This window comes from Verticillium dahliae, genomic scaffold (assembly GCF_000150675.1).
Source record: "Verticillium dahliae VdLs.17 supercont1.14 genomic scaffold, whole genome shotgun sequence".
Lineage (NCBI taxonomy): Eukaryota > Fungi > Ascomycota > Sordariomycetes > Glomerellales > Plectosphaerellaceae > Verticillium > Verticillium dahliae.
Genome location: NW_009276945.1, coordinates 206,196 through 223,482, shown reverse-complemented (window position 1 = coordinate 223,482; position 17,287 = coordinate 206,196). Strand labels below are relative to the sequence as shown.

The 17,287-nt window shown below is 55.2% G+C and overlaps 5 protein-coding genes across 5 annotated transcripts in view; 1 reads left to right on the top strand and 4 right to left on the bottom strand.

The window, feature by feature from the left end:
* Nucleotides 1-703: 703 nt before the first annotated feature.
* On the bottom strand, nt 704-2,588 carry VDAG_06669 (uncharacterized protein; the record flags this gene model as incomplete). The annotated part of the gene is made up of 2 exons (XM_009659373.1): nt 704-2,241; nt 2,354-2,588. 2 exons carry the CDS (start codon nt 2,586-2,588, stop codon nt 704-706), a joined length of 1,773 nt encoding a protein of 590 aa, XP_009657668.1.
* A 3,092-nt stretch (nt 2,589-5,680) lies between these two features.
* Nucleotides 5,681-8,978, bottom strand: VDAG_06668 (uncharacterized protein; the record flags this gene model as incomplete). Its single annotated transcript, XM_009659372.1, has 5 exons — nt 5,681-6,571; nt 6,627-7,218; nt 7,272-7,342; nt 7,397-7,736; nt 7,800-8,978. The coding sequence occupies 5 exons, from the start codon at nt 8,976-8,978 to the stop codon at nt 6,321-6,323; spliced, it is 2,433 nt and encodes an 810-aa protein (XP_009657667.1). The 3' UTR covers nt 5,681-6,320.
* Nucleotides 8,979-10,367: 1,389 nt separating this feature from the next.
* Nucleotides 10,368-11,507, bottom strand: VDAG_06667 (uncharacterized protein; the record flags this gene model as incomplete). Its single annotated transcript, XM_009659371.1, has 3 exons — nt 10,368-11,238; nt 11,310-11,375; nt 11,440-11,507. 3 exons carry the CDS (start codon nt 11,505-11,507, stop codon nt 10,368-10,370), a joined length of 1,005 nt encoding a protein of 334 aa, XP_009657666.1.
* A 2,680-nt stretch (nt 11,508-14,187) lies between these two features.
* On the bottom strand, nt 14,188-15,119 carry VDAG_06666 (RTA1 protein; the record flags this gene model as incomplete). Its single annotated transcript, XM_009659370.1, has 2 exons — nt 14,188-14,858; nt 14,915-15,119. 2 exons carry the CDS (start codon nt 15,117-15,119, stop codon nt 14,188-14,190), a joined length of 876 nt encoding a protein of 291 aa, XP_009657665.1.
* Nucleotides 15,120-16,557: 1,438 nt separating this feature from the next.
* The window catches only part of VDAG_06665 (uncharacterized protein), a gene marked incomplete at its 5' end in the record, with an annotated part of 2,187 nt that continues 1,457 nt past the window's right edge, over nt 16,558-17,287 (top strand). Inside the window, 2 exons of the mRNA XM_009659369.1 lie at nt 16,558-16,664; nt 16,724-16,926. Of these exons, the coding sequence (XP_009657664.1) occupies nt 16,558-16,664; nt 16,724-16,926 (310 nt within the window). The remainder of the gene's footprint in view (nt 16,665-16,723; nt 16,927-17,287) is intronic.

The window sequence follows — 17,287 nt, the reverse complement described above, 5'->3', positions numbered from 1 at the left end:
GAGCCGGCGTCGCGGAGAGGTCGTACACGGAACGCGGTATCGAGAGGGACTCGTCGGAGATGAGGTGAAGGCGGTACGGAGGCTTCGAGGGCGAGGCCGCGAGGTGCGACGCGAGGTAGGCGTGGAGTTGGGCGGCACGGTGGGATTTGCCCGATGTTGGGAGGCCCGTTACTATGATGAGCTGGGCGCCATTAGGTGTCTGTTGTGATGGCGGGGGTACAGAACAGGGTTCGGATCGAGGGAAAGAGACGTACGGGCATGGTGATCAGCCTTTGGGCATGACGGTTCGAGATTGAGGCCTAGTCGTCGGCAAAGTTGAATAGTCCTAGGTTTGTCGAGAGGGAAGCTCGACAGATGGCGGGGCTGGAATTTTCCCGATCTGCAACCCCACCTGCCCAAGATGGGCGGCCTTCCGCTTTCCTCCACACAACATGGCTTGATGGGTCCCCAACGTCAAGCTCACATGTCATCAAGGTACCTAGTCACCTCAACCAGCATCTCACGATGGGCTTCCTTCGGAACATCATGAATGAGGCGCAGATCTACAGGGTTTAGCAGGAACAAAATCAAGTTTATATTGATCCACCAGTGGGCGTTTCATAGAGTCCCCTGGCGGCACAATGATTGACGCATCACCACGCATCCGATGGTCAAGGAAGTACGTCTATTGGAGCTTCAGCATTGAGGCCTCACATTTGCGTCATCAAGCATCCACACCCTCAATGCCGTCGATGTACGCAAGTATCCTCTCCCCGGTCAGGTCCATCATTTCTCTGAGGTACAGATCTCTCCCGCTCGGCGGGTTCGCCTTCTTCCTCGCTCCGCGGAAACCTCTGCCCTGCGATTTCTTCGTCCTCTCCTTCCTGGCCTCGATTCCCTTGGCCGCTGCCGCCCGTAGCGCCCCTCTACGCGTGTCGGGGTCGTCCGCCGGGATGATGAGCAGCGCAGCTTCTAGCACCAACGCCAGCTTCACGTTGTCATCCAGATCGTCAGTGTTTGCCGGCCATGGCAGGAAGCTTCGTGTTAGTGTTTCCGCCGTGATCACAAAAAAGCCCCCCTTTGCTTCCTCGTTGTAGTCGGCTGGATCTTCGTACTTTGGCGGCAGCAGGCTGTCAAGAAGAAAGCCTAGAACTTCGATCGCAACGGAACCGTCTGCCCCGTTCGCTGTAGCAACATCAAGTAGCGACGAGAGATAGAGCTGGAGCCTCGGTGGCGGCAGGTCCTTCAGTTGCCGGACGAACTCGACGAAAACGTCTTGAAAGTCAGCCAGCGCTGTGGGAAGGGCAAAAGCGGCTCCCGCCACAAGGGCGAAGATGCGGATGCGCAGGGGAGCTGCCTCCATCATGCCGTCAGGAGGGTCCTCGTGGATGAGTTGGCGAGGGCTCCGCGGGGTCGACCATGGCGAACGGTTGGCGGCGTCGAGGTCGAGATCGTCGTCGGAATCCGTAAGGTCCATGTAGCCCCCGTACTCGCCCTGTTCCACATCTACGGCAGTAGGGATCTTTTGGGCTTCCTGCTTATCCTCCTGCGTGAGCTGCTTGGATTCGTTGCGGAATATCTCCTGGAACAGTCGTCGCGACACCTGCTGGCCGTCTGCCAAGATGGCCTTCATCGTGCGGCTCATCCGTGCGCGGCCGGACCGCATATGGTTGGTGTACATCATGAACAGAGACTCCTCGCGATGCCTGGTGCAAGGCTTGTCATCGGACTGCACGGGTTCATCGGCATCGAGTAATGCCCGCTGCGACCAATCTGCCTCGAGCGCCTCCACCATGAACTCCAGCCAAACCTTCCAATATGGCCATCGATGCCCGTGAAGGCTGCTGCAGAGGAAACCCCAGCCGACGACGTGCCAGAAGTCTTCAGCCAAGTGGAAGAGGCTTTCCTCGTTGGCATACTTGTTGTAAATCTTTTCCTCGTCAATGCCGTCGTCGTCGTCGTCGCCAGCAGCGACATGGCGACGATGGGGCCGATACGGCCCACGAAATGCAAATGCCGTCTTGAAATCGGCGTTCAGCGGCCCTGCGATGGCGAGCACGCCCTTCAGATACGTCCAGGTCTCGCCGACCACGACGCCATCGTCATCCTCCTTGAGCCGCGTCGTGCGGTGGGGATGCACAGTAAGGGTGGACAGCAGAGCCAGCTGGCCAGCGGGAGCGACAGTCGCTGGCTTCGGCAGACCGTCCTTGCGCGCATGGCCCGAGGTGAGCATCTGGCCGAGCATGAAAATAGCTTTCGTGTCTTGGAAATCTGCGTCAGTACGTCTCAAGTTCGAGAGGCGTGGTTGAGGCGTGGGTGAGGCGTAGGGGGGAAGGGGAGGGGAGGGGAGGGGAGGGGAGGGGAGGGGAGGTACAGAGTTGTTCCTCGAGCAGGATCTTGCATTGCGCCTCCAGCTCACGACGGAGAGGTGCCGCCTCGTGGTACACAATTGTTGAATGAATAGCAGCACCATCGTTGTTGTGTATTCTGAGCGTCTTGTCTTCGTTTTTTGCGACACCGCCCGGTGTCTGGACAGCTGTGGCGAAGGAGTCTGGCGAGGACCTCTCAGAAAGGTCCGAAAGGAACGAGGATGCCCTTGACCCCGCCATGGCAACGATGTCTCGGTGGTCAAGTCGCCGTCATTGAGAGGAAGTGTTTCAACAGCTCGCTTCCGGTTCTAATAATCGTCGATGCCAAAATTTAAAAAAAGATCTCGTATGACGGCACACCAGCGTTCCTACACTTCATCCCATGTTGACAGGCGCGCCTAGGCAGTCAGTGGCAGGGAGAATGTCTCGACTGAGGTGATTGACTGACGTCTGTTTGCCTAGAGTGGACCTCACCCCACCCCACCCCTGCAGGACATCCAAACCAAACATCCTCCCCCCCCCTTCTCCCCAGACCCCTTCGCTCAACCGCCCCTCCTTTACACTTCCTTGCCATGGTTACAGTTCGATCTCTGGTAGGAGTTCGGTACGGTACACACCATCACGACCACGGCGGCAGCAGCCATAGACCAATGAAGACCGACCCGATCGTATATCCAACCAGAAGAATTGCCAATAAGGCTGAACATGAATTCCCCAGAAAAGGCAAAAACAAAGTGCGTGTCACAATCACATGACTGTGGCTGTGCCACTTACGACCGCGATTTGCTTCTTTGCGAGCCAAGGCTTGAAGTAAAGCCCGCCAGAACCTCTCGACCACGACACACATGGTCACTGGAGCAGGGGGGGAAGCAGGGAAAAAAAAAGAAAGAAAAAATGCCAGACCAGGTTTTAAGAGTCATATCGTATATTTGGAGTTCTCCACGTGCGCATCGTATCGTCTCATATCATATTGTACCGAACATGGCCGTTCCTCGTGTACCTTGCTGCCATGTTCAAACCCATTCCGAGGTCTAAGTCCCGCTCTGCCACCCTCCTGCTGGATTTCCCCGGGTGTTCCTTCTCGTCATTCTGTCCCCGTGACTGCGTCTCGTGTGTGCGTGTGTGCGCGCGCTGGGCCCGTACGTCCTGCGACTTCTGCCAGCGCTCCTCAACGAGCTTCTGTTCTGTTCTGTTCTGTTCTGTATACTGCGTGGTGGATCGACCGTGTAGTCATGCCTTCTAAGTGGTGATGGTCCCGTTTTTGGCCCTCCCCCAGGAACGTGCCGGGGGGGTTCTGTGGCGTTTTTTTCTCTTTTTGTTTGGTGTTGCTGTATATCTCGTGTTGTGTAGGATCTCGAGAGCCTCTCGTTCATCGAGGTGAGCAGCTTCAGCCAATGGCTAGCATAACTGTTAGCTGGTGTCGTGTGAAAGAGCTTGGGGGCAACGTACTCGGGTCACCGGGCTGGGGGGCAGAGCAGAGGGCCGTACGGCAGCGAACGACGATAGCGTTGTAAGTGGTCATTGTGTTGGAGATGGTGGACAACGAAGTGGTTGGGATAGAAGCGCAGATAGGCATGTAGATGTTGGCTGAGTATGGAGAAGACTGTAAAGGGCGGATGAAGACTTTATGTAGGCTGGTGAGAATCAAGGCGAGGATGAAGTAAGTTGTGCGAGGATCGAAATAGACATTACGAGTAGAGCTCCTGGATATATATAGAGAGAGAGAGGCAATCGTAGATACATCATACTGTCTCTGGCATCTACCATGATACAACCCTTTCCAGGTACCGAAAGTGCCATGCAAAATGCCTTCAAGGCAGCGAGGCGATGAAGCTCCGCCTTGGACCCTGGACCGACTCTAGCCTCTGCCCATCAGGTGGAATTCGAAATGCCGACGCAAGACCAAAACCAATGACAATACCCAGACGACGGTACAATGGCAGGCGGCAGCCTGGTGAGGCCCCATTTTTCGGTAAGGCACGTATATGGTAGTCGTCGAGGAACGGAGACAAGTCGACTGCGCTCGATTGGCTCCATGCGAGGGTGTTTCGCAGGGTTCGCTTGCGTCGACGTGAGAAGGGCCGCTTGTCGAGTCGAGGGCGTGGGGAAGTACTACAGTGCATCAGTGAGTCGAATCCGAAGTCTTGTCCGGCCTCGACTCAGGCATCCTTGATCTGGCCGAGATACATCGCCGAGCCCGCCAAGTTGAACAACCATTGCCCCGTGTACTAGCGCTGTGCGGTGTCAGCAGAGGTACCTGGGCAGGTATACTGTGGAGGGCAAAGAAAGCCCGGCACGCGCCACCGGCACCGCCCAGATTGGGACGAGATATCGCAGGGGACTTCATGACACCGAAGAAAGAATACCGAGGGGAGGCAGAGTGGCAGGGGGCCAGGGCGCAGTGGTCATAGACATGGGGACGTCTGCCTGGAGAATTGGGGCCGCCAGAAACCAGCCCCGTCTTCGCGGACTCGTCCTCGAGGGCCTCGGTGGCCTCGAGTCTCGAACTGACACACCGGGGAGCGCAGCTTGAGGTAGAAGCCTGGAAGACAAGGACGAAATGGGACACCGAAGGGATGGGTAAGCCGAGCGACGCGATGCGAAACTTCGCTCCTTCGCCAACCACAGCGCATCGCAGCATCCCGCTTGGGACCAGTGGGAAAACGGTAATGGGATTCCGGTATGTGGACATCGCGGGGTCTCGCAATCTAGGCCCGCCCTGACACGACCTGATACTGCAGGGGAAACTGCTGAGAGACATGTGTAAGGCTGAATTGAATGTGTGGATGACTCAACGCGATCGTCACCAGGCAAGACATGACGGAATAAACTTGGTGCGAGATGTTGTACTTGGGAGATAAGAGGCTCAGACGAGCGACAGGACCTTGGCGCTAGAGCAGCACAGTAGCAAAAGCAGAAATATCATGTCGGGAACCACTACTGGTCTCGGGAAGACCGGCCGCACAAAGACGTTGCAAATCCGAGGAGAAAGGCAGTGAATGACCCATGCCGTTCTAGCACATAGTTTGACCGATGACAAGGTAGGCGAACTGGGACCGGTTGATTATAGTGCGAAAAGTGTATGAGTGGGAAAAGAAGAAGAAGAGCAGGACGCGGCGCCAGACGAGGCGGACAAGGCACATGAGCCCGCCCTGCCTGCTGCCTGCCCTCAAGTGGAGCGCACACATGACCTGCTGACATAAGGTCTGGCTATCTTCGGACTAGCGTCCTTTTTGGAATTGGCGTCTGTTCAAAAGTCGAAATTTCTCGCATCTCTACTGCCATACACCTCTTCCCCTACACCAGATTCTTCCGACTGTCCGATTCCAACCAAACTTCGACCTTTTCAAGCCCATCTTGAATCGACCGATGCAACTGCTGGCTCGCGGTCCCGTACTTGAGCTTGTGGACGAATTGATATCTTTTCATGTTATATCAATACCCAGTCCTTGCGAGTCTGACGGCCTGGTCAGACTACCTATGTTTGAAGCTCTCGACGGGACAAAAACACTCAACCCGATCCAAAGCGACCGCGACATTCAAAGGCTGGCTCGGCAAGAAGAAATTTGGTCTATTGGTCTCTCGAAGAAACTAGCGTGCCCATCCGTCGACTGGAAGAGAGAACGCCTGATGGCGCGCCTCCGTGCCACTTGACTATATTCCCCCGGCTACGGCCAACCCACGACTTGCCTACACCCCGCGCTCTTAGTACGCAGGAGTGTCAACTTATTTTATTCGTTCGTATGTGGGAGAACAAACTCAAGGTCTAGACAACCTGTCCGCTCCACCCTACTGCCATCGAGAAACTGTGTGGCAGTAGGACTAAAATCGGACGAACATCCTTCGTCGTGTCCAAATTGCCTTGATTCTGCCATTCCGTTTTGAAAACAGGCCGCTGCGCTATGCTAAGAGATCTACATCGGAGGAGAGTCATGAAAATCCTGTCTGCACCATTCTGTCACCCTGATCGCATTATGCCGCGCTGAGATCCATCATGTCCCGCTGCTGGCTGTTCACCCATTCTCGCACGGCTGCACTGGGCAACGGCACACAGCCCTGCTTTGGCATAACACCAAAGATGTATTCTTCGCTTTTGAAGGACATCAGAAACCTCGCCGCCAGCCGTCCGCAGTAGTTGACGGCAAGGTTTCTCGGCCACGGATGCTCCTCCGTCTCTGACATTGGCAGTATCGGGTCCTTGACCAGATCGTGAAGTTCCTTCCCTACAGAGATGATTAGCTGGCTAGCTCGCCGAATTGGTGCATCCTGAATACTCACAATCCGGTCCTACCAAGCCTCGTAACCCCCCAATCAACTCGGCCGCAGCCACGCCGCCGTCGGTGGCAGCCGTCGCCAACGAAGCGTCATCTAGTAGTGGGTTGAATGCTTTTGAACCATGCTCTTTGCTATGCGTTTGATAAATGTGGTGAAATTGCCACATGAACTGCTGAAAGGGCATCTTCTCGACCTGCTCGTTGACCTCGAGCACCTGCTTGCGCGTATAGAGCCTTTGCTTGCCGGCTCGGATGCTTATCTCGTTCTTCGAGAGGACAAACATGTCTGTCGCGCGCTCCATGTCCTCCATAAAGAGACAGACCACCAGGAAAGCAGCCAGGCACGGGGTCCACTCAAGTTTTGATCTCGGCTTCAACGACGTGTTGAATATGCGGAACAAGTCGGACACTTCACGCGCGAGTTGTTCGTCGATGAGGGCCTTGAGCTGTCGGTTAAGGACAACCGCGGTTGGATGCTTACCCTCGGGCATACTGAGCGTGGAGCAGCGAAGGGCGTCCTTGTTGCGGAAGAGCAGCTGGTGCATCAAGACGTAATGCGCCGTGCATATGGAAAGTGCCTTCTTGACCATTTTGGACTGTCGCCGTCAGCATTGTAAGAGTTCCTGAGGCAGGGCCATGGCGGTCTTACATCTGTTTTCCTGGCATAATTTTGAACCAGGTCGAGTATTTTCTTGGGAAGAACTATATCACCCAGCTCCTCTGTGATTTGCTTGGCATAATGTTCCTCTGTTGATAAAGAAGAAATGTAAGTACTGATCTTCCTTTTGACGGCTTCCTTCTGCGAGTCGGTCTCCAGATCCAACAGCAGTGGCACAGAGTCCTGCTTGTGCAGCTGGACCTCATTCTTCTTGACTTCCGAATGCCAACCGTGATGGGCGTCGACGTCCTTCGGCTGGAAGGTTAGTGCCTTGAGCACCAGGGTTGTTTGGAAGTGATCGCCAGAGTGTAGCTCAATTTGATACGATTCTGACGAGCGAGACGGCATGCCAACATGCTCTCTTATGAACTCGGCCATCTCGTCCCTTCGAAGGTGGGTTCGCATGAATTCGGGAAAGAGGACGGGGATGAACTCGGGAAAACGCCAGCAGACGAGCTGCGGAGTGCCGGTCCTGATTTTCCTGCAATTCCTACAGTCGCCATCTGCATCACACCTGACCTTCCGGCTCTTACAGCAGAAGCAAGCGCCCTTTATCCGGACTTTGAGTGCAGCTTCCTTCGTGGATGTGGCAAGGGGGCCCTTACGGCCCCGCTGCGTGGTGTGCATGCCTCCGTCGAAGCAGTTTGAGCGGCCAGCGGCAGTAGCGATATTGACTTGCTCGGCGGTGAAGACGAAGAAGGAGGTCTTGTCAACATCCTTCTTGGACTTTTGCACTCCCATCGGTTTGGCCTTCCGACTGGAGGCTGCGTTTGGGTGATTATGATCGCGGCGGGCAACGACCGATGGGGCACTGGAGCTGGGAGACGGCCGTGGGAGACTAGGGTCCTTGGAGTAGGGGCTCTCGTGGATGACGAAACGGCGGGTAGTGGGTGCATTGGGCGCCTTGGCCATAGGAGTCTCCTGCGTCTGTAGCTGTGACTCGCTGGACGTCCATGCTGGCCGTACGGGTTGATCCTCGGGATGGAAACCCTGGTCAAAGTCGAAGGTCAGATCCTGGGTCGGCGGCGAGCTGTCCGGTTGTTGAATGTGCTGTTGAGCCTGCGGTTGTTGTATTGATGATTGCTGTGATGCCTGGTACGACAAGTCTGCCGCGATGGGGTAGGGATGGATTGGCAAAGGGAAGCTAGCCATGTCGAACTGCTGCTGCTGAGGCAGCGGGCTGAAGAACCCAGAATGAAGAAAAGTTGCCATCTGATCGGCAGACATGACTGGCATATAGTCAAGGGCCATTGTCATGCCGACATCTCCGTTCATCGTGACCGCTGCGGCCGTCGTCGACATGGGCATCGACGGCGCTGTGGCGGTGTCTGTGGGGAAGGCGTAGGCAGCAGCACCATCGCCAGGATGGAGAGAATACGAGATCGGTGGGGTCTCTGCCTGGTCCCGGAACGAACCCGTACTCGGAGGAGGATGGGCATGGTAGGGTGGCGAAAGCCGGCTGGCCATGGGCGACCCGGCACCGGAGCCAGGAGCGGAAGCGGACGGGCGGCGGCTGGGGACATGAATGAAGCTCTGGAGGCTGCCGCCGGGACTGTTGAGAAAGTAGAGTGAGCTTGGGTTAGAGCAGCCACTGGCGTACTGTGAGTCCAGGTATTGCCACGAGTCTTCCGTTTCGCCTGCCGAGTCGAATTCATGGGAATGGAAGACCTGCGGGGACACGCTGAGGGACGACTTCATCGTGGGCTGCTGCTGATGGCGGCGAAGATCGATCGGAGGAGCTTGGAACTCTAGCGGGCTCGTGTTGGTGCCCGCCGATGGGTTGGTTGGCTTTCTATTCATACAAGGGCTGACTGTGATGTCACGAACCAGGGAAACTCGGTGGGATGATGCACTGAGCCGTTCGCTGGTCGTCGTTGATTAAGACGGCGTTGTCGTCCCACACCTGGCTGACGGTCGGGTCTCTCCCGCAAGGCGTTTTCGTCAATCGCGCCCACCTCACCCTGGCGTGTCGCCGCCGTTAATGGTCAATGTTGGCGATCTTTCGTTCGTCGTGAATGTGTCGCTACCAGAGCATGTTTGTTTGGCTTTTATATCTCATAAATCGGCTCCGCGAAAGGTCCTTTTCGAGATGTCTCAAGCCATGGTGCTCTCGTCAGCGCCGGGGTTGTGACGGAATGAGAAGCAGAAGAGAGACGCTCCCTCTCAAGAGGTGCCGAAGACCCTGGGGTTGGTCCTGCCCAGACCAACAGTCGGCAGCTCGCACCGCTCCTGCCTGTCCCACCCTGATGCAAGCTTGATTAAACACCGTCAACTGCCAAATCAGCTTCCGCTTCAGTTTGCTACAGAGACCCCGTAGGCGACCTTCACTAGTCCTATTTTGGACACCGAGCTCGACGACCTGATTCGGGTCGTGCTACGCTGCAATTGGCCAGCAACAGGGCCACTCTCACGATGGAGTTACTTCTTCATGAAGAACCAACAACAGAACAACAGTCTATTCCTGCTTGTTCAGAATGACTCGCCCAACCGTACATCTGGGAGACTCGCGGTCCAAGTTGGAACTTGCAGCTGGCACTCGGGATTCAAAGACCGATAGTTTGCTTGACCAATCCCAGCAACCCCATAACAAAGAACCTCAAATAGACACACATCACGACAGCACACGTCAGTCACACCCATGCAAGTCAAGTACGCAACTCTGCCAACTTTAGGTTGTTTAAATTGTCATTGTCAATTCATGAGGTACATGAGTTCGTCAGTCCTATCTGTGGTATCCTGGACCGGGGTTGGGTTGATGAGATAGAGACCTGGTGCTTCGCGTCATCGAACAGGGGCATGGCCGGACAACCCGGTCTCTAGGCCTGCTGCTCAACTCATCCTTTCTCCCGCAACATCGACGGGGTAGTAGCGTGTATGCATGTCGTCAAGGTAGTACGGCCCACCGCTCTGACACTTGTAAGGATGGGACACAGCCTTCTCCGAATTGGAACATGGAGACACCCTCTGGGTCGTTGCTCGATCATGAGAGCGACGGGCGCAAAGCAAAACATAAAGAGGATGAAAACAAGAAGCCCCAGAAGAACGAACACCAGTGCTGAAAAGAGGGCACAAAAGGGGGTGAAGACCTCAAACCCGGAACCGCGCCGCCGCAGCCCGATCTTGGATTTGCTTCTCCGTTTGAACGTATAACTGGTCGAGATATTTCATGGCGCTCGCATCTTTCAAAATTTTGGCCACCTGTATCCCCGCCGAGATGAGCTGCAGGATGTTGCGGTCGTCCTTCAGAGGCCGGCTCTGGTGTTTCGCAGCATGTCGCATTTCGAGTGAGTTCTCCAGAATGGTGACAAACTGTTTGATCTGGCCGTTGTACAGGACCCGTGCGGGGATGCGACGCTTCGTCGCCAGTCGCTTGAGAAGATATACCCACTCGGTCCACTCGCGGTCCTGTGGCCGTTCAACCGGTCGCATGTCCTGGGTGAGAGGAATGGGGAACTGATATTTGGCGACAAAATCGAAAGCACATTGTGATAGTCGATCGTTGACTTGCGACAGGACCGAATCTTGCTCCTGCACAAGGAGGTTCGTGGGTAGATGAGGGAGCTCACGCTCTTGTTGCGCGACATAATCTTGTGGGGGGCGAGCGAGAAACTGGTGTGGACCATCAAATTCATCGCGGTTTGAGGGTCGACGCCGTGGACGAGTCTTCCCTCCGGACTTGTTCTTGCCTGATGACGTCGGCTCGGTCCCGTTCTCTAAAGAGTAATCTGAAAGGTTGGAGGAAGCAATAATGTCGTCTACGGAGTCCGTGGGCGAGTATCTTCCCTGAGAGTCCCAGGCTTGCGAAGTCGTACTCTTATACGACCCGTATGCAGCTGCACCACTGGTGCCGTGCGACCCGGATAACGGCCGCGTAGAGTACGATGTGGCTGCCGCATGATGGCCGTTGGTTCCTAACGGCAGGTTGTATGAACTGACGGCAGGAGAATATTGTGAAACACTGACGAATACGCATTAGAATGCAGGGAGAAGAAATAGGCTTCGCGTCTGGCGTAGTATTCTTGTCCATACCTTGTTGTTGTTCGATAGAAATTGTTATCAAAACCTCCATTTTGGAAGGTATCACTGTATATCGAACTTTGAACGTGTCAGTCGCAGGCCGCGTTGCAAGTGCCATTTCTCAGCCAAGGGAGGTCCATACCTCCGTGAAGGATTCCAGGGTCCGTTGGACATGATGGTGTTCCTGTAGGCAATGTCCGGCTGGCTCATGTCTGTTTCCTTGGTCTGAAGTGATAGAAGCAAATAGCGCTGTGCAATAAACAATCCTGAGAGCCTGGCGTGGGAAGACTACATGAAATAAGAGCAGGGGCTCCGCTCAACTGGACAAGCTAGGTAGCCTGGAGTCCGACAGTGTCCTGGAAATAGTCTCTTTCTTCTTGGTCCAAGTATTCCTGGTAATCCTGGGGCAAGGCTTCCACAAACACACAAGGGAATCCACGGTAGAATAGACCTCGTCTCGGTAAGGGCTCCTGGGAAAGCGCACCTGGTTGGCGCAAGGCGGTGTGGATAAAGGTGAAGTGGCAGGTGATCGGTCCCAAGAGGTAAGAAAAAAGGACCTGTCTCCACGAGAAAGCAACTGAAGGGGTCCTTCTAGTATGTCTGTCTGCGTGGGGGGAAGGTATGACGGCAAACACTAGAGTATTAGTGCGGTGTTTTGTCTTGCTGGCGCAAACCAAAAAAGAGATCAAATACACGGTTTCCCAGGGCGGACGAGGGGTTAAAGGATGAGCGTGGTCGAGAATGGCGGCTAGAGATATCGGATCGGAGGCATTTTATGTTTGCTTGGAATGGTTTCTGAGTGGGACCCGGGGTCAAGAGAAGTGAGAAAGGTTGATCCTGGTCGAGAAGGCAGTGATAGTCTGACGGATGCCCCGTTCGAGGGTGAGCGGCGAAAAGAACAAGGACCGGGCGTGAAGCGCGTGGCTAGGATGGTCAGAATTCGCGATCGCCCAGTCACCAACACGACGGGACGACTGTGGTTTCAAGCGTAGACTTGCCGCATGGTCCAGAGGATACGTGACTGCCAGGGGGAGGTAACTAGCACTAGAAGATTGGGTCTCGCGGCTTCTCTGGGGTTCCTCCTTTTCGGCTCGGTTGGCGCTGGTGACTTTCGAGGGGGGGGTTGTGGTATGAGGCACGTTGTGGGCAAGGGAGGATCGGCGTCTATCGTGGTGAGGTTGCAACTTGACCCATGAAGCAAAAGTGACGACAGGTTGAACGACAGCGATGCTTCCGTCAGGGAGTACCCCAGACGACAATATGGTCTTAAAGGGGGGTGGGACTGGATTGGGTTGGATTCGTGATTGGGTGGAGGGCTCAACAGGCAAGACGGAGGATGCTCATGCCGTAGGGCACCGTTGGGCCGTGACGATGATCACTCAACCACAGACAGAGGCTGGTCCGATGGCAGGCGAAGGAAGAGGGTGGTGTTGTTGTTGCCCGAGGGGTTTTGGGGTAGACATAATGTCGCGGGTGGGATGAGTCGGGGCAGGGAAGTACCTGGCAGGGAGAAAAGCGGTGACAGGAAGCTGGGTTAGGCATGAAGCGTTACGACACGATGGACATGCCCAACTACCTACCTACCTTGCCTAAGGGTACCTTACCTACCTAACCTGCTTCTGCATGAGGCCATGCCTTGATGCCCACTCCACTCGGGCAAGCATCGATCTCAATGGCTGGAAAAGAAACTCATCTCTGCTGACTGAGGTGGTGAGGCGAGTTTGTTGAATGGGCGCCTCGGCGCGATGCAAGGGAAGGCGAGGCAAAGCAATTCTGGCGGCCCTGTTTTACATGTACACGGGCAGCACAGAGGGGGGTTCCCACGTAGAGAGTGAGGCGCCCGCTGAAAGGGACCCCTTCTCCATCGCTTCCATTGGATCCCGGTCATAAAAAAAAGTCGAACACCTCACATCGCCAGAAAACTATGCTTCAGCTCAGCTGAGCCAAGCTGCGCCGTGACTGGGTCGTCTCCTGACCCCGACTACCTTACCGACGGGATGAGGGACCGCTTGGCCGGAGACAAGTGCGTACATGGTACGTCGGCTGATGACGGCAGCCAACGCGCCGCGTTGGGGAAGGGTCTGGATCGTGGGTCACACGTGGACTTCGTTGGGCGATGCTGTCGCCCGATCGCCCCCTAGCAGTCTGCTCGACCTCAGAAAGAATCAAATGGCGACGAGAGATCGGGCACCGGGCACCACCCACCTCTCCAGGGCAGGGGCGAGGGGCGAGGGGCGAGGGGTGAGAGAGCGATCTCATCGTGTATGTGCGTACGAGGTCTGTCATGGTGCCCAGTCGGCCGATCAGCGGAAGGGAAATCTGACAGATCTCGGGGAGTCAGGGTCCTTGTTCTGGCGGCGGGGACGAACCGGTATTGGAAAACCGACCTACATATTCCCCCCAGGCAGAAAAGCGGGCAAACATGGCAAAGCGGACAGAGCGGGCGGAGCGAATGTGTGCATGTGTGTGCGTGTAACAAGGTGTGTTACTGTACCAGCACCAGCACCAGAACGGCCAATATTAGCGCCGTGGAGCCTGACCGAGTTGGTGCATCGACCCTAACTCTGAGATGCATCACCTCACCTGCCTTACCTACTTTTAGGTACTACACTACTACATTGCCTGCCAATGTGTGAATGCATGCACGGGCAAAGCCAAAGGAACAGATAAGAACAAAAGCAGGAAGACATGACTTAGTCATCCTCACACAACTACCAGATGGTTCATGTGCCGAATGCCACTCTCAATTAAAACAATAGAAACCTGGTAAACGAAAGCGCCACCGCCCAGGGATCGGTTATTAATCGACGCTTGCACGTACCCGACGTCGTTCGTGCCTCCCCCCCCCCCCCCCCATACATGTAATTCAAGAAATGTCGGTGCCAACGCATCAGTGCCTCGACTCCAACAACTCCATGCCCCAACTCTTCTTGCCGGCCTCCCTGACCAGTCGTCCTGGGTGAATAAACATGTAAAGAACCAGAATCAGGGTGATAGGAACGGCGTCAAACAGATACAGGAAGACTTCGTGGCTCATGACGACGCCATCGCCGCCCTGCAAGTACTCGACACCCCTGACCAACGCCCGAGTCAACATGGCTAGAGTCGCGACGTAGCTGGCCGCGAAGTATCGCGAGCCGTTCAGTGGAATTGGTCCTCCGACCTTCACCATCGCCAGTCTCTTAGCACAGCGGTGGGCGTGAAGGTTGGAAAACGTGAAGAGGGACAGCGCCACGAGCTGCGCGATCAGCCCGCCGATGATGAGGTTCCTGCCCAGCGCGATACCCTGGGGGTCACCGGATGCCGGCATGATTGAACCGAACACTTGGGTGACAAAACACCCAATGTCCACAATGATGTAGAACGCCGTCGTGAGCCTTGGACTGATCGGAAGGTGCTCGCGGAGGTCGAGCGCTTTGATCACTCGACTGAGGCTCATATACACTGTGGCGGCGATGAGCGGGGCCATGCCCAGTATCAGGAGGTTCTGGATGATGAAGGGACCAGCGACGTTCGGACGGCTGTGGGCCATCACTCGTCCATAGTAGCCGAACGCCTCGCCTGGCACGCACAGTTAGCAGGGCCGGGGTTTGAGGTGCCGCGACAATGGTTCCTACCGATGGTGCCCAGGATGAGCGGCAGAAAGTGCCAAGCGCGCAACTTGAACAGCAGGAATATATGAATAAGCGTAGCCAGTCCGAATATGACAACAAAAGTCCAGCCTGCCTCTTGGCTTGGAAGATAGTGGTAAAAGACAATCTGCGTGCCGTTGACAATGGGACCAAAAGGAGGCCCCTCGGCATCGTAGCTGACACCAGACATGATGGGATCTGCGTGTGAAGATGTCGTGAAGAACAATAGACTCGGTCGGTAGAAGTTCGTGGGCTTGTCGTCGGGTCGAGGTTTGTCGAAGCTTGAGATTCGGTCCCAACGGTAAACAGTCAACGCTGAGAGCTTTGGATGGAACGCATCATGTGAAAACGAGGGCCTCATATATCAACTAAACGACGACGGTGTGGATGCCATGTAGTCTAAAAACAGTCCTAGGTATCATCATGAAACTACCCCTATCGACGACGCAGACCCCCAATTGAGGACCTTGCGCCTGCTCCGGTTCAATTAACTCGGGAAAAAAAACGAAAATTCCCCATACGCCTGAATAGCGATGACTGAATCGATGGGGAAAAGTGGGCAAAGGGCGATGGTGTTTGACGATGAATACGCATATTCGGACCCGAATACGTAAAATCAGCCGTCCTCCCGGCACGTGAGGCGTTGCCACAGCGTGGGGACATCATGCCTGCCAACGACATCCTTGGTTTCGTGAGAAACAGTAAATGTAAGCCGCAACCTTGATGTCGTTCGTCTTGAAAGATAGAAGTATTCCACTGATGTCTAAAGGTGTTACAACATTGGGTACCTTGTGCTGCTACGTAGCATTTATTGTCGATGCGAGCTGCTAACATTCATGTCCCCCTTTTTTTCTTTTAGCTCGCAACAGATGCATCCAGTCCATCACCAGTTTGCACAGATTGTCGGTGGGAGACAAATCCAGGCTTCAGGAATGTCGCTGGCTCCCCTCCGCGGCCAGTGCTTGAGGAGCATGTTCCGGTATTGAATCGGGCGCGCCGAAGGGGACTTGGGAGACGATAGCCCCAGCCCTAATAGCAAGTGGATGACCTTCAATCAACATGGTTGACACATAGGGTACCTAGGTAGTATAAGAACTCCGTCGCATGCCGTCATTCTAGCTGTTGACCCTGCAAGGGATCTCCTTCTCGAACGAAATCTCCAGTCGACTCCTTGGGAAACTGTGAAGGGCATGTGGGATGAATGACTAAGCAGTGCGGGTCGTAGTGGGCGTTGATGGATATTTCCGATTGGACCAGGTTCATGCACCTCTCGTGTAGCACTCTAGCGTCAAATGGGGGCAGCCAATTAGTTGCATCGTTTCTGCTGGATCTGTTCCTTTAGGACTGATGGGTTCCTCATGTGACGTGAGGCTAGCCGTGACCTCATTCCCATGATGGAAAACGATGGTGAGATCTCGCACATAAACCATTGACTGTATCTCACCTGTTTGCCACAGGTACGACGCAAGATCGCACTATCTGCGTCCTTGTCAGCGAAAAACTCCTTCAAGACCTCGAAAAAAATCACAAGTGACGACGTCACGAAGCCAAGGCAACCGAGGGAGCTTTCAAGGCGGTTGAAGCACGACATGCAATGTCAGCACAGCTGACAAGGAAACGCCCGCGAGATGGCACCCCCGAAGACGCGAGTTCGCAAGTTTCACCGCCGTAGCAAGAATGGGTGTGTTGTTTGCAAGGAGCGCCATGTCCGATGCGACGAAAGACAGCCGCTCTGGTGAGTCCTCGTGCTCGCGAAAACAGCGACGGACCAGTCTGACGCTCAGTTCAACATAGCACCAATTGTCTGCAGAATGGCACACAATGCCGCTATCCTCCGCCTGCAGAGGCCAAGAGAAAAACGACGCCGCCGGACGCCGTCCTCGTTCGACCCACAGTTACTCCCAGTCCGACGTCTCTCCTGCCGACCAGCCATGCCTTTGCTGGGTTTGGCAAGGACTATCAATTGTCTAACAAGTCAAAATGGCTCTTCCATCAGTGTGGGTTATTTGCAAGAACATCCTAGAACCCGTGAATCACTCTTGTTCATGGGTTCGGCCCATGTGCGAACATTCGCTAGCGACGACGCCACTCGCCAGTCGAAGCATTCTATGTGGGACGCGACAGCCATCGAGCGGGTGCAAAACGGATGCGGGTGTTGTCTATGGAGGGTGGGGTGGGGTGGGGGAGGAGTGGGGATAAGGCGGGGGGGAGGGGGGGGGGAGGGCCGGACAAGGAGAAGAGGGATATAGTATTAGTTGGGCATGAGGCTAAACACAAGGAGGCAACAAAAGGGGGGGGGGGGCCTAGGGACCCGGAAGCTGTGGTCGGTGGTAAAGAGGCGAGAGGTAACCGGTTGGG